This window comes from Ammospiza caudacuta, chromosome 8 (genome assembly GCF_027887145.1).
Source record: "Ammospiza caudacuta isolate bAmmCau1 chromosome 8, bAmmCau1.pri, whole genome shotgun sequence".
NCBI classification, from domain to species: domain Eukaryota; kingdom Metazoa; phylum Chordata; class Aves; order Passeriformes; family Passerellidae; genus Ammospiza; species Ammospiza caudacuta.
The window spans coordinates 28,694,507-28,708,115 of NC_080600.1; the positions used below are offsets into that span (position 1 = coordinate 28,694,507).

General features: G+C 61.1%; 1 protein-coding gene across 1 annotated transcript; it reads left to right on the forward strand.

Moving 5' to 3' along the window:
- The first annotated feature begins 7,214 nt into the window (after positions 1 to 7,214).
- LOC131560419 (sterol 26-hydroxylase, mitochondrial) lies at positions 7,215 to 13,387 on the forward strand. Its single transcript, XM_058809111.1, has 9 exons — positions 7,215 to 7,448; positions 9,485 to 9,675; positions 9,945 to 10,144; positions 10,228 to 10,425; positions 10,564 to 10,724; positions 11,068 to 11,234; positions 11,451 to 11,532; positions 11,606 to 11,806; positions 11,905 to 13,387. Exons 1-9 carry the CDS (start codon positions 7,215 to 7,217, stop codon positions 12,028 to 12,030), a joined length of 1,560 nt encoding a protein of 519 aa, XP_058665094.1. The 3' UTR covers positions 12,031 to 13,387.
- Positions 13,388 to 13,609: the final 222 nt, after the last annotated feature.

Genomic DNA, 13,609 nt, shown 5'->3' on the forward strand with positions numbered 1-13,609 from the left:
CACCCTTGCCATGGTGACTAGCACTGGGCTGCCCTGGCCACAGCGTGGGGACACGGGGACACAGGGACATGGGCTCAGTCCCTGAGCTGGGCACTGCATCACTGCACCATGCCCCGTCCCTGTTGCTTTTCCTTCACCCACCCCTCCCTGCTGATTGTCCTACAGGGAGCTCATCAGCTCTGATTTGGGGGATAGTCCGCAGCCACAGCTGGTGAGAGGGGACATCCCTGCTGGGGCTGGCCAGGCTGAGCCGTGCCCAGGGGCCCAGCCCCTGCCGGCCGCGCTCGGCTCGGCTCATCTGCCGGCGTGTTGAAAGTGCCTGTTGTCCCTCCGCCCCTAGCGCCTGGCCTCCTCGCAAAGGCAGCGCGGGGCAGGTGAGAAGCCTTTATCTGATTTCCTAAGGGCAGAAAAATCCCTTTGATTTTGCCCCGAAGAGGGGAGCGGGGGGCGGGGGTGCCGTCTCGGCGAGCAGGTGCGGCTGGTGCTCAGCGACTCGCCTTGTCATGTCAGCTCTGGTGAGGCTGGAGGGGCCGGGGGCTGCCGTGCCCCCAGCACACCCAGGGGAGCTGGTCCCACTGTCTGGGTCCCAGGGCAAAGCCCCCTTAGAGGGGCTGTGGGGCAGAGTGGACAAAGGTGGACTCCTTGCCCTGTGTCTGGATCAGAGGACCTGGGATGGGGTGTATGCCAGGAGTTTGTCCCTATTTCACAGCTTTTCTCACAGCTGCATAAAAATTCTCCTTTAGCAAGGGGAAACTGAGGCTCAGAGATGCTGAGACCTGCTTGAGCAGGTGGGGAGTGGTTGTCTATTCACTCAGCCCCGGTAATTTTCTTGCTTCCTCCCTTTCTGCAACAAGACCCAAAGGCACACGTACTTCAGGGGACAAGGTGACAGTGGTCATACTAATCCAGGGTGACAGGGATGCCGCTGCCACTCTGAAGCAGCCTCCACCATCACAGCTGATCCTTTGTCTCTGCCTTTCCTCTCCTCTCGCAGCGCACTCCCCCCCCCCGGCTTTTGTGTTATTACAAATTATAAAACAATTTTTTCCTGCCGTCCCGCATTCTTCTGCCTCCTGCAAGAATTTTAATGTATTTATTTTTGCTATCAGGGGAAAGCGCCGTGTTCCTCGGCCACCCCCAGGCAGCCCTGGCCCCACTTGGCCACTGATGGAAATTAATGATGGAGGATGCAGGGGGAGAGCAGGCACCCCTGCACCCCTGCAACAGAGAGCTGGGGGGATGGGTGCCCCCCAGCCAGCCATGTTTCTCCCAGTGGCAAAGGACATAGAGCTCAGCTGTGGTAGTGGTGATGGGACAGAGGGGCTGTGGGGTCCCCAGCTAGAAGTTGTTGGTTATGGGCTGGGGAGGGGACAGTTATTGGGCCCAGCCAAGAGGTGCTTTGAGGTCCAGTTTTGAGGGTGCTGTGTTGGGGAATCATCCCCATATAGCAGTGTGACTTTGAAGTCCTCTTGAGGAAGAGGAGACCTCCCCTGGACTCCAGCCCACTCTGCCTCTTGTGACAGTATCCCCAGGGATCCCCAGCCTGCTTGTGAGAGAAAGCATCCCCTGAGTGGCCCATCCTGCACCCCCCACTGACCTCCCTCTGTCTCTAGGCTGGTGCCCTGGTACTTGCTGAGCTCTGTCTCTCATGCCCAGCCATGCATCCCCAAAGGCATGGATGGGGGTGCCCTGCTCCAACAGCCCTCCTACCCCACAGCCACAAGGCTGGGGGGGCTCTGGCTGCTGGGAGGGAGCGGACAGGGGAGGAAGTAATGGGCCTTTCCTGCTGTGGGGAAAGCGTGGCCATTTCCAACCCAAACACCCCGGCACTCAGCGGCCGCATACTTTCCCAGCGTCCCTCCCCTCCTTTATTCCTGAGGACATTGGCAATCAAACCCACGTTGGCCTCCTCTGCTGCTCCTGCAGTGAGGTCATCGAGCTGTGTTTGTGACATCCCGGCATTTCCATGGCAGCGCGCTGTGATGTCATAAGCCCGGGTTGCGACCTCACGGCAGGAGCAGAATGATCTTATTAAAACAACACGGTCCCCATCCATGGCTGCTCACAGCTGGGGGACTCCAGTGCAGGGTAGCAGCCAGCAGACAGGCCTGTGGCAGCCAGGGGGATGATGAGGATGGTGCCCTCCCTGGGGTTATGTCACCAGTGGGAGATGGTGGTGACACAGGGCATGATCCAGGGCTCAGAGTGGAGGGTGGCCCCCAGGGCTGGGCTCCCAACTGATGCAAACAAACAAGCCACATGGTGCTGAAGTGACAGTGAATTTGGGGACACCCGTGCTAGAACTTACTCCTCAGGGTCCCCCAGGCCTGGCCACAGTGCTGCCCACCTCTGGGACCAAGTGTCTGGGGCCTTATCGGGGTGCAGAGCCCTTTCATGTCAGGCTGGCGGGCGGCAAGCAGAGCTGATGAGGACCTGTCCCCAGATGACAGCAGCCCGGTGCTGACAGCGACTGTAGGGCCCATTCTTAAATTAGACAAGTCCCCCTCCCCCTGGCCAGCACTCCTGGCCCTGCCCCATGGCTGGACATGGCCTGGGACATCACAACCCACAGCACTTTGCATGGCCATGACCCACACACACACATGTGCACACACTTGTGAGCACACACCACACCCGGGGAGGGCTGGTCATCCCTTAGGCACTGACAGGCAGGAGATGGATGGATGGATGGATGGATGGATGGATGGATGGATGGATGGATGGATGGATGGATGGATTGGTAGCCCTGGCTGGACAGGTAAGGGGGCTTGATGGGAAGAGTAATGTATGCATTTGTTGATGGATGGATGGGTGAGTGTACAGAAAGCTCAGGAGATGGATAGAGAGATGGCTGTGAGAAAGCTGCTTGCAAGTGTGGATAGATGGATGGATGGACAGATGGACAGGAGAAAAAAAGGCCCTAGCAGCACTCTTTACCCCATAACTCTGGACATTGTTGCTCTTTCCAAACAACCTAAGTTTCTCACAGCATGTGTCCTGGTAGAGAAGGGAACATCCACGTCCCAAGGGGAGAAAATTTGCCATTCTCGCTGCACAACAATTTGAAGGCCTGACCTCATGCTGCTGCAGCAGTGCACCCTCACTGCTAGCACAGAATCCACTCTCCACTGGCCAAAGGGGAAACTGAGGCCAAGGAAACTGGCTTGCAGAGCAACAAAGCTGAAACCACCGCTCCTCAGGGAGGCTGCATATCTGGGCTGTGAGCGATGGCGCTGTCCTTGGGCCCCCGGGGCTGTAAACATGATGTCATGTGGCACACACAGCTCACACAGCCCGCTCTGTGCACGGGTCCCCGCATGGGCTTCACAACCTCTGCGTGGGAGGCATCCACCATGGCCCACAGCCAAGGCAACTGGAGTCAGGAGATAAAATCAGGTTTGCTTTAGGCTGGAGCAAACAGCCTCTTGCAGGAGGAGTAAGGGACAGGGAGAGCAGATGGAAAAAGAGGAGACACCTCCCCGTCTTGGAGAGTTTGGCAGGGAGCAGAGGTGATTTGGGAAACTCCAGGAAAGCCCGGCGCTGCTCTTGGGTCGGCTCCCTTTGCTCCTACTTGACTTAGAATAACTCCATAGGCACTTGAAGTCACTAATCAGCCAGGAGCACTTGAGAGCAGCCTGGGGCTGCCTCCCGTCTCCTGTGATAACAGCATGCCAGCCCCAGGTTCTCTCCGGCATCCCACTCTCACGTCCTCAGGGGAAGCTCCTGGCCCACCAGGGTCCCATGGGGCACAAGGCAGGGGCAGCCTGGGTCAGAGCCTTCTGCCAGGTGCTGGGCCCTCCATGGTGGTCATGGGGGACACACCATCATGCTGGTTGATTTGCTTCTTATTTCAAAAGCTTTGTGCTGCCCTCAGGCCTCTGCCCAGGTCTGAGGGGTCAGATGGAGCGAAAGGAGGGGAAGGGGACCTTTGGGAGAGGGCCAAGAGGGTCCCACTTGAACTCTTTTTGTCAGAGAAGAGCAGCTGTCTCCAGACCTGGGATCTGTGCACATTCCTCTTGATCCCCATGTCCCCCTTTGCAGCCCCACTGGCTCATGACTCAGGCAGTGACAGTGTGGTGACACACAGTTGATGTAACAGGCTATCTCCAGTTCAGTGCTCTGGGCTGTTTACAGTCCTCAGTCCCAGGATCAGCCTGGGCTTTCCTGGGGATGAGTCAAGGGATGCCCTCCCCTGGGACACTCCACTTCCTCCCCCCATTTGTGGGAGAGCAAATCGGGGTCAGTGGATGCAGCTCTGGGAAAGATTTCCAGCTCCTGGGTGACACTGCAAAGTCACATAAAGGAGGGGACACTCCCTCTGAAGAGGACCAGCAGGCAGGATCCTCCATGAGCAGCGTGTGGTGGATGGCTGAGGGACAGAGGGGCAGGGGGTCCCACAGTGCCTGACTCTGCACCCACAGGTCCTGCCAGGGAGATGAGGTCGGACCTGACATGACTCTGGGGCATGAGTACAGTCACAGCATCCCTGGGGCAAAGTGACACACAGGATGTGACCTGCCACCCCCAGCTCCACATCCCCACGGCTGAAGACAGCATTTGCTCTCCCGCCTCTGCCGCGCTTGTCGCCAGGCTGGGCTGGCCCCGCGCTGCGGGACCTCCCGGGAGCTGCCGGTGTCCCCGGCTCCGGACGGCATCCTCCGGCCTGGAGGGGCCATGGCCCAGCCTGATCCCTTCGGAATCCCCGCCGGGAGACTCTGAGAGGGGCTGATCCACCGAGCCCTCCCGGCCCCCAGCACCGCCTCCCCCACAGCCCTGGCAGCGGCCCCGCCGGTCCCGCCGTGCGAGGGCGGGGAGCACAGCCTAGCGGCGGGAGCGGGAAGGAGCCGGGATAACGGCGCCACGCTCCGCGTCCCGAGCAGGGTGGGGAGCACCGGGGACCGGCCCGGGGAGTCGCTGCCGTGGTACAGCCTGTCCTTCCACAAGGCCGAGTGCGAGGTCCTGAACTCAGGTCGGGGCGACCCTAGTACTGGTTTTGTCTGCGAGATGGATGGATGGATGGATGGATGGATGGATGGATGGATGGATGGATGGATGGAGAGCTGCCCTGTGGAGAAGGAGTCAGAGGCACTGGTGGATCAAAACCAGTAAATGAGTCCATAATGTGCACTTGCAGATCACGTCTGAGACTGGAAAATAAGGAGCATGCCCAGCAGGGCAGGGAAGGTGGTTGCTCCTGCTCTACTCCACATTTGGAGAACCCACCTGAAGCAGAGCAGCTCTGGGGTCCTCAGTGCGAGACATGAACCTGTTGGAGCAGGTTCAGGTGAGCCAGACAAGGCTACAAAATGATCGGGGGGCTGAAGCACCTCTCCCGTGAAGACAGGCTGAGATTTTTGTTGTGCAACCTGGAGAAGGCTCAGGAACATCTTATTGCAACCTTTCAATGTATAAACGGGCTTAAAGAAAGATGGAGAGAGACCTTTTACCAGGAGCTGTAGTTTTCACTCTTTTTGCAAGTGGCAATTCTTTTAAACTGAAAGAGGTCTCAGGGTTCCACTGCCCGGCAAAGGGAAGCACAGCAGGCTGGGAGAGGCCAGGGCATCCTCTGCCTGGAGGAGTGAGCGCTACAGGGTCTCAGTTTCCCAGGCTGGGAGCTCACAGAAGTCCTCGGGCGGGGACTCTCCTGGTGCACCGGCTCTGAACCCGGCCGGGGCAGGGCAAGCACAGAGCTGGCTGTGAGCAGCCATGAGATGGCAGCAGGCGCTCGTTCTTGGCTGTCCCAGCCTGGGTTGCCTCAGGGGTGTCTACAAGCACGGGGGTGCCCGTGTCCTGCACCCCAGTCCCGGTCCCGCTGGCAGGGAGCACACAAAGCATCAGCCTGGAGCCTGGCCCGGGACACTCCCGGTGCCCTGGTGAGACAGGACCGAGGGCAACAACAGCCACTCACGGGGCTCCCAGATACCTGCCCAGCCTCACTCAGCCTCCCTGGCCAGGACCTTGTACCCAATGCCCGATAAGGGCGGTTAATGATCAGCACTGATGTCCCATGGTGTGGGACACCCCTGGAGTGACACCTGGACAGGGTCCTGCCTGCTCCACTGTCCCAGGCTGGCCAGAGCAGACACGTCCTGCATGCATGGTCTCAGACACCCAGCAGGGTCCTGCTCACGGGCTGGACAGCTTGGCCTGCACCAGCCTGAGGCAGGAGCTGGCGCTGTTCTCCCACTGGCGTGAAAACATACCAAACCTCCCTCCAGTTTGTTGCCAGCAGCCACAGTGGGCTTACCAAGGTCTCCCCATCCATGGTCCTGGCTGGCAGTGCCTGGAGAAAGTGGTGAGAAAGAGCCTGGGACAGTTTGGACCCAGATCCCCACCGCATCATCCTGCCCTGCTGGGGGACGAGGCAGACACAGGGGGGTGACAGGCAGGGAACAGAAGCAGGACAGGACGGCTTAGTCCAGGAGGCCAAGCAGAGCTAAAGAGCAGCCCAGTGGCGAACCTGGAGCTGATGCAAGGTGTGCAGGGTCTGGGATGTGAAATCCAGTGCCAGAGTGCAATGCCAGTGCTGGCACACGTTGTGCCCTGGCTGGTGCTGTGCCCAGTCCTCGTGCCCGTGCCTGGTGTGCAATGCCCAGCACCCACTGCCTATGGATGCAATGCCCAGGATATAGCAGCACCTGGTGCCACAGGCTCCATGGTGCCAGGGCGATGTACCACGCCAGTGCTGGCTGCCAGCTGCCACGTGCAAAGCTCCACCAGGCACAACACCTGGCACCCAGTACCTGCTACGGGGCACTGGGCACCGCTGGTGCCATTTCCAGCACCCAGCACCCGCTGCCTGATCCGTGATGCTGCTGAGCAGTCACCACTGTCCAGTACTCGGTGTGCGGCTCATGGTGCCCAGTGTGCCGTACCGAGTACGTAGCACGCTGCAGCCGGTCTGCGCGGCCCGGTGGAAGGTGTGCCGCAGCCGGCGCCCGGCGCACGGTACGGACAGCCCCGTGCCCGGTCCCGCTGAGCAGCAGCCGGTACCCCGCACCCAGAGCGCAGCAGCCGGGGCCAGCACCCGTTGCGCAACGCCGCGGGTGCGCGATTCTCTTGCCGGTGCGCGGTACCCGGTGCGCGATGCTCGGTCCCCCGTGCCCGTGCCCGGTCACCGCCCCCGCGCCGCCCCCCGCACCGCCCCCGGTGCCGCCCCCCACCACCCTCGCTGCCTCCCCGCCCCGCCCCGTCCCGTGCGCTGCCGACGGAGCATGGCGGGCCCGAGCGGCGGGGCCCGGTGGCCGCTGCTGCCGCTGCTCCTGCGCCCCCGCCCGCCGCCGCCGCGCAGCAGCCCGGGACCGCCGCGCAGGACCGGGGGCTCGGCGGCAGCGGCGGCGGGGCCGGCGCGGCTGAAGGGACCGGAGGAGCTGCCGGGGCCGGGGCTGCTCCGTACTTTCGTCTGGCTCTTCCTGCGGGGCTACCTGCTGCACACGCACCGGCTGCAGGTGCGCCGGGGCAGCCCGGCCCGGGGTGCGGGCGTGCGGGGCTCGGGCTGCGCGGGGGCCTGGCCACCCTGCTCGAGGGCGTAGCGGCGGAGGAGGGTTCGGAGGGGTGCGTGGGATGGAGGGGCTGCCGCGGGGGCTGCAGGGAGGGTGCTGGACCCGGGGCTTTGCAAGGGAGGGAGTGGGTGCGGGCTGGGGGCAGGGGGAGATGCGCTCCGGGGAGGGGGTGAGCTGCCGACAAGTGACGGCAGAGAGCTGAGCGGGGGCGGCAGTGCCGGGGAGCAGAGGGGCTGGGCGGTGGGGGGCACCCGGCGCCATAGGGTGATGCTGGGGGCAGCAGGCAGAGAGGGGCCAGCAGAACCGAGTGACCTCGGGAGGGTCCAGCCTGCCCAGGGCTGTTCCAGCATCCCCGAGCCAGCCGGGCAGCTGAGGGCAAAGGTTTGGGGGCATCTCACAGGGTCCTGGCATCCCTGGGCTCCCCGCTGTGACAGCTGGAGGGAGCAGCGGTTTTGGGTGCAGGTGGCTGGGCTGGTTTTTGGGCAGATGATACAAGACAGGGGAGGGGTAGGCAGAGATATTTGTTTTCTTCTCTCAACACTTCCTCATACGTCGGATGAAGCAAGCAATGGGCTTGGCTGGCTGCAAGCCAGGCGGCATCTTCCAGCGCCCTGGAGCTCTGACCAGCCCGAGGAGCGTGCAGGATCAGGCCTCCCTGGCACCCCAGAGCACCAGGCACTGCTGGTTGGAGAAGGGACTGTCTCAGGACAGTGGGGTTTTGGGGTGTAGGCACTGGAGCTCCCTCCTGCCCTTGGGACACAGCCTGGCTTTGCAGAAAGATGCCCACATGCTCTGGAGGTGCCTTTCCCCGTATCCAGGCAGCTCTAGCTCTCCAAGGCCTGCACTGTGTCAGGTCCTGGCTGCCAGCAGATGCTGGTGGGCAGGCTCCAAGCCGGGGCATAGCTGCCCCATGCCCAGGAGCTGCCTGCATACTGGGGCAGCCATCCCTCCCCCTCCTCCTGCCACCATGCATGAGGAACGAGGAACATCTCCCCGTGGTGACGAATCCAGCTGAATCCAGGCATAGGCTGCGATGCAGACAGTCACCAAGGGAGATTGTACCACGTGCATCCCTGCAGCCAAGGGGAACGGGGACCAGGGCTTGCCTGCTAAGTCCCCTGCATCCCCCCATGCTTGGCCATGCTCTGCAGGGGCTCTGGCAGTGCCTGGGTGCGATGGAAAGTGGCCTGTGGACGTGGCCCTGTGCAGATCCATTTGCAAAGGGCTGCCCAGCTGCCCCCAGGGGATGCACTTGGAGGTCATGGTGCTCCCGGCCAGGGCAGCAGGCATGGCACCTGTGGCTGCAGACAAGGAGAAGGGAGCTGCAGCCAACAGGGCCCAGAGCAGGGCTGATGTTGGTGAACATCCCCTAGCTGGCTGGTGAGCCTGTGGCCCCAGGGCCATGCCCTGGACGTGACAGCCTGTTCTGGGAGCAGCCCAGTCATGCCCTAGCCTGGTACTGTCCTCCCACTGCTGATCATTAACCATCCTTACTGGGTGGTGAGTTCAAGGACCCACTCAGTGACTGTTGTCCCCAGGTTAAGCAGAGCTGGGGCCATGCTGGAAGCAGCAGGACTTAGTCCTGCTGGTGGTTGCTGCAATGGTCCTGCATCTCAGCACACTCCTGTGCTTGGCAGTTGTCTCTGTGCCTGCTGTCCCTTCTTGGTCATCCTTCCCCAAAAGACCCACCAGGCTGTCTCTGAATCTCTGGGGTGGGTGAAGGATGTGCCAGTCTGTGCTGAGGGCTCAGGTCCTGGTGTACTTAGTGCTGGGAGAGGAAATGAGCCTGGAGACACCAGCCCAGGCCATCTGCAGAGCACTTCAAGGATGCTGCCAGCTTGGGGGCATCAGAGGCAGGTGCTTGAGCTGAGGTGATGCTGAGGGGTCCATGGGATGGGTGCAGATAGGCACATTCAGGGTTGGAGCAGGGAGGATCTGACCCAGCTTGTCCCATTGACCCTGCCATGCTTTGTGCAACACAGGTGATATCCCGACGCCTCTATGGACCTATCTGGAAGTCAACCTTCGGACATTATAGGAACATCAACATTGGGAGCCCAGTGGTGCTGGAGCAGCTGCTGCGGCAGGAGGGCAAGTACCCGATGCGGAGCGACATGGCGCTCTGGAAGGAGCACCGGGACACCCGGCGCCTGCCCTACGGACCCTTCACCGAGTGAGTCCCGCCCTGGCTGTGCTCTCTGGGCCAGCACACATCTCCTGCCCCTCCCCTAGGTGCAGGGCCCAGGTGCCCGTTGGCATTACTCCCACTCCTGCAAGCTGCCTGTCCCCACCAAGCAGAAGGGCATGGCCATGGCAGGCAGAATGACCCCTGGGATGGCTCCAGCCTGGGTAGGGAGTGTGCACACAGGGATTGGGGAACTGCTGCCAGCCACTGCCCCCTGCCCGTCTGTGCCCCTGCCGCTGAACCTCGTCCCCATGCAGGGAAGGGGAGCGCTGGTACCGCCTGCGCCAGGTGCTCAACAAGCGGCTGCTGAAGCCCTCGGAGGCGCTGCTGTACGCGGATGCCATCGGGGAGGTGGTGTCAGACCTGATGGTGCGCCTGCGGGAGGAGCGGAGCCGCAGCCCCTCGGGGGTGCTGGTGGGGGACGTGGCCAACCTGCTCTACCGCTTTGCCCTGGAAGGTAGGGGTGTCCTCTCCCTCACCCCCGCCCTGTCCCACTGTTCCCATTCCGCCAGAGGTCTGGATGCTGTTTGTCCCCCACAGGCATCTCTTACATCCTCTTTGAGACCCGCATCGGGTGCCTCAAGCAGCAGGTCCCTCCTGAGACCCAGCACTTCATTGACTCCATCAACCTCATGTTCAAGAACTCCATCTTTGCCACCGTCCTGCCCCGATGGAGCCGCAAGGTGCTGCCCTTCTGGGACCGTTACCTGGACAGCTGGGACACCATTTTCGCCTTTGGTGAGCGGTGACAGTGGGGGTCCAGTGTGGTGGCACTGTACTCCCTAAAGACCCTCAAAAGCAGGGCAGTCCCTGGCCAAATGTCTTTTTGGCAGCCCTTGCTCTGTCAGCTCTGGTTCCTGCTCTCTGTCCCTGCAGGCAAGAAACTGATTGACCGAAAGATGGAGGAGCTGGAGGGGCAGGTGGAGCGTGGCACGGAGGTGTCTGGCTACCTGAGCTACCTGCTGGCCAGTGGCAGACTCAGCCTGGATGAGGTCTATGGCAGCGTGGCGGAGTTGCTGCTGGCTGGTGTGGACACGGTGAGAGCCAGGCAGCTGCTGTCAGGGGATCCCTGCTGTGCTCCATGCCCAGAGGAGCCCATGGGGCCATGCTCCACCCAGCCCTTGTGAGCTCTAGCCAAGTTGGGACTGATGCTCCACAGGGGCAAACCTTCAGGAATTGGTCAATACAGACCCCATCCTCTGCTCTGCTTTGTATCCTGCTCCCTGCCTCCCTCTCCCCTGTGCTTGCTGCCCCTCACCCCTGACTTTTCTGCATACCAGAGCAGGGGCTCTCTGGTGCCGTACTGATGCTGTGCTTGGCACAAGGCTGCTCAGGTACTGGCCCCAGTTTCTTCACTCCCCCTGGTGCTCCACTCCCCAGACCTCCAACACGCTGTCCTGGGCTTTGTACCACCTCTCCCGGGACCCAGACATCCAGGAGACCCTGTACCAGGAGCTGAAAGCTGTTGTGCCTCCCGACCGGTTTCCTGCTGCTGAGGATATCCCCAAGCTGCCGATGCTTCGGGCCATTATCAAGGAGACTCTGAGGTACATCCCAGCCTTGTCCCTCCCCTGAGGTTCTGGTCACCAGCCCCTTCTCCAGGGGAGATGCACCAACCAGGCAGGAGGCAAGGCTGGATTTCAGTCCCTCTGGACTGTGAATATCCACCTCTCCCCTGGGGAGCTGCTGAGCCTTGTCCTCATGTCTCATCTCGCTCTCTCCAGATGAGTTCTGCTCCCCCACTAACTCTCTCCATATCCCAGAGTCTACCCTGTGGTGCCCACCAACGCCAGGGTCTTCTATGAGAAGGACATTGTCATCGGAGACTACCTCTTCCCCAAGAATGTGAGTGGGGCCCATGCTGTGGGGACCCCCTCTGAACTCAGTGGGGTCATTAAACCCCAGTTTCCCCCTGCAGACCCTCTTTGTCCTGGCGCACTACGCGATGTCCCATGATGAGACCTACTTCCCCGAGCCCGAGCGGTTCCTGCCCCAGCGCTGGCTCCGGGGGCACGGCTCCCCTCACCACCCCTTCAGCTCCATCCCCTTCGGCTACGGGGTCCGTGCCTGTGTCGGGCGCCGCATCGCTGAGCTGGAGATGCACCTGGCCCTTGCCAGGGTAAGTAGGGATCCCTCCACTTCGGGTGTCTTGCCATGAGCTAGGATATGCATCCCAGAGAGTCGCTGAGGCACTGCCAACTCCTCTTCTCCCCACAGATGATCCAGGCATTTGAGGTGCGGCCGGACCCTCGTGGCGTAGAAGTGACATCTGTGTCCCGCATTGTCCTGGTGGCTGACAAGCCCATCAACCTGGAATTCATCGCTCGCCCGGGAGCCCCCTGACTGCACGTCCACCCCCACCCTGGGTGCCAGATGGAGATCCCCCTTACTGCCCCACAAGGAGGACAGGAAGGCATACGCCTTCCCTGGCCAGCTTGGGCCAGGGGGCTCACAGCCCCGCAGTGGGAAAGGTGGGGGGGATGAGAGATTGACCCAAATCACCCCTGGGCCACTAGTAGCCCCTTGCCCAAAATCAACAGGAGGCTGGGGAAACTGCTGTGCCTTTGACACACTGCAGGGGGGTTGTGTCCCACCCATCCCGTGCCCAGCTGGGCTGTGTGAGGAACCCGGGAGCTCTTTTGGGGCTGGGGGAAAGCAGGGAGGGGGCTTGCAGCCATTCGGTGTCTCCTTCGTCCTGTCCTTGTGTAGCTGCGCGTGGATCTGTGCCTGGAGCCAGGACATCTGGGTCCTCTCTGAACAGCTGACCTTGGCCTCAGAAACTTCTCTCTGCCTCACTTTTCCCCTTGCCCCCAGGGGAGGGTTGAGTGCTGGTGGTGTTTGGGGTTTGCGCCTTTCCCAAGGGACAGAGCCAGCCATGGTCCTGGGAAAGCCCAGCAATAACACATTCCTCATGATGGGAGGAGGCCTGTCACCACCCAGGACTGGTATTGCAATCCCTGGCAGAGCCAGCCTGCTCAGGAGAGGTGTTTAGTTCCTGGGACTTTCCATGTCAGCCTTTATTGTGCTGAGATGCTGATATGGGGTAACAGGAATGGCAGGGCTCACTGCAGGCAAAGCAGGACAAGAAAGATCAGCTCAGCATCCCCTACCCCCCAAGCCAGGACCATTGCAAGGTAGCAGTCACAGGCACGGGATACATTGCCTTTTGCCCAGAGGCCTCGAGGGATGGGGCATGGGACATTTTTAACAGTGAGCCCCTCATACTTTCCTGCTTCTTGGACTGAGGGAAGCAGCAGGCAGAAACCTTGCTGATACCAAAGCTTCTGTCCCTCAGTGTGTCCCAGAAGGGACCTGCACACCACCAAGATGATTAAGACTGCATGCCCTGTGTCCCCATCCCGTCGGTTCTACCCCCGAGTTACTGCTCTGCCAGTGCCAAACTTGCTGGCAAACAGCCAGTACCTCTTCCCCAGCCTGGTTCCCTCCAGAGGAGTCATGCCCAGCTTTACCCCAGAAAGGCAAGAGGCAATTCTTCGATCAGGCTGTTTTGTTGCAGCAAGGCTGAACAGACTAACAAATAAATAAATATCCCCTGCCCACCCCAAAACGTGCACAGGGTCTCCATGCAAGTGCCCATCCCACTGCCAGCTCTGGCATGGGCTGTGCCTCTGCCAGAGAGCTCCAGCCCCATGTGACCCTAAAATAAAAAAGCCTGTGTGTGCAGCTGAGCCTACACTACCAGGCACCAAGCACAGACAGCGGGACTGTGTTCACTAGGAGGGAGCCACAACAGAAACACTCAGATCCATCAGCAGGATGGCAGAGGGTGGCTGGGTCCTCTGGGGCTGTATGGGGCTCTGCCCAGCTGCAGGCATGTTGCAGCCCCTCTATGACTATAACTATGTTGCAGCATAGTGCCCACTGAGCATCGCTGTGTGCTCACTGGCAGGAGGCACCCCTG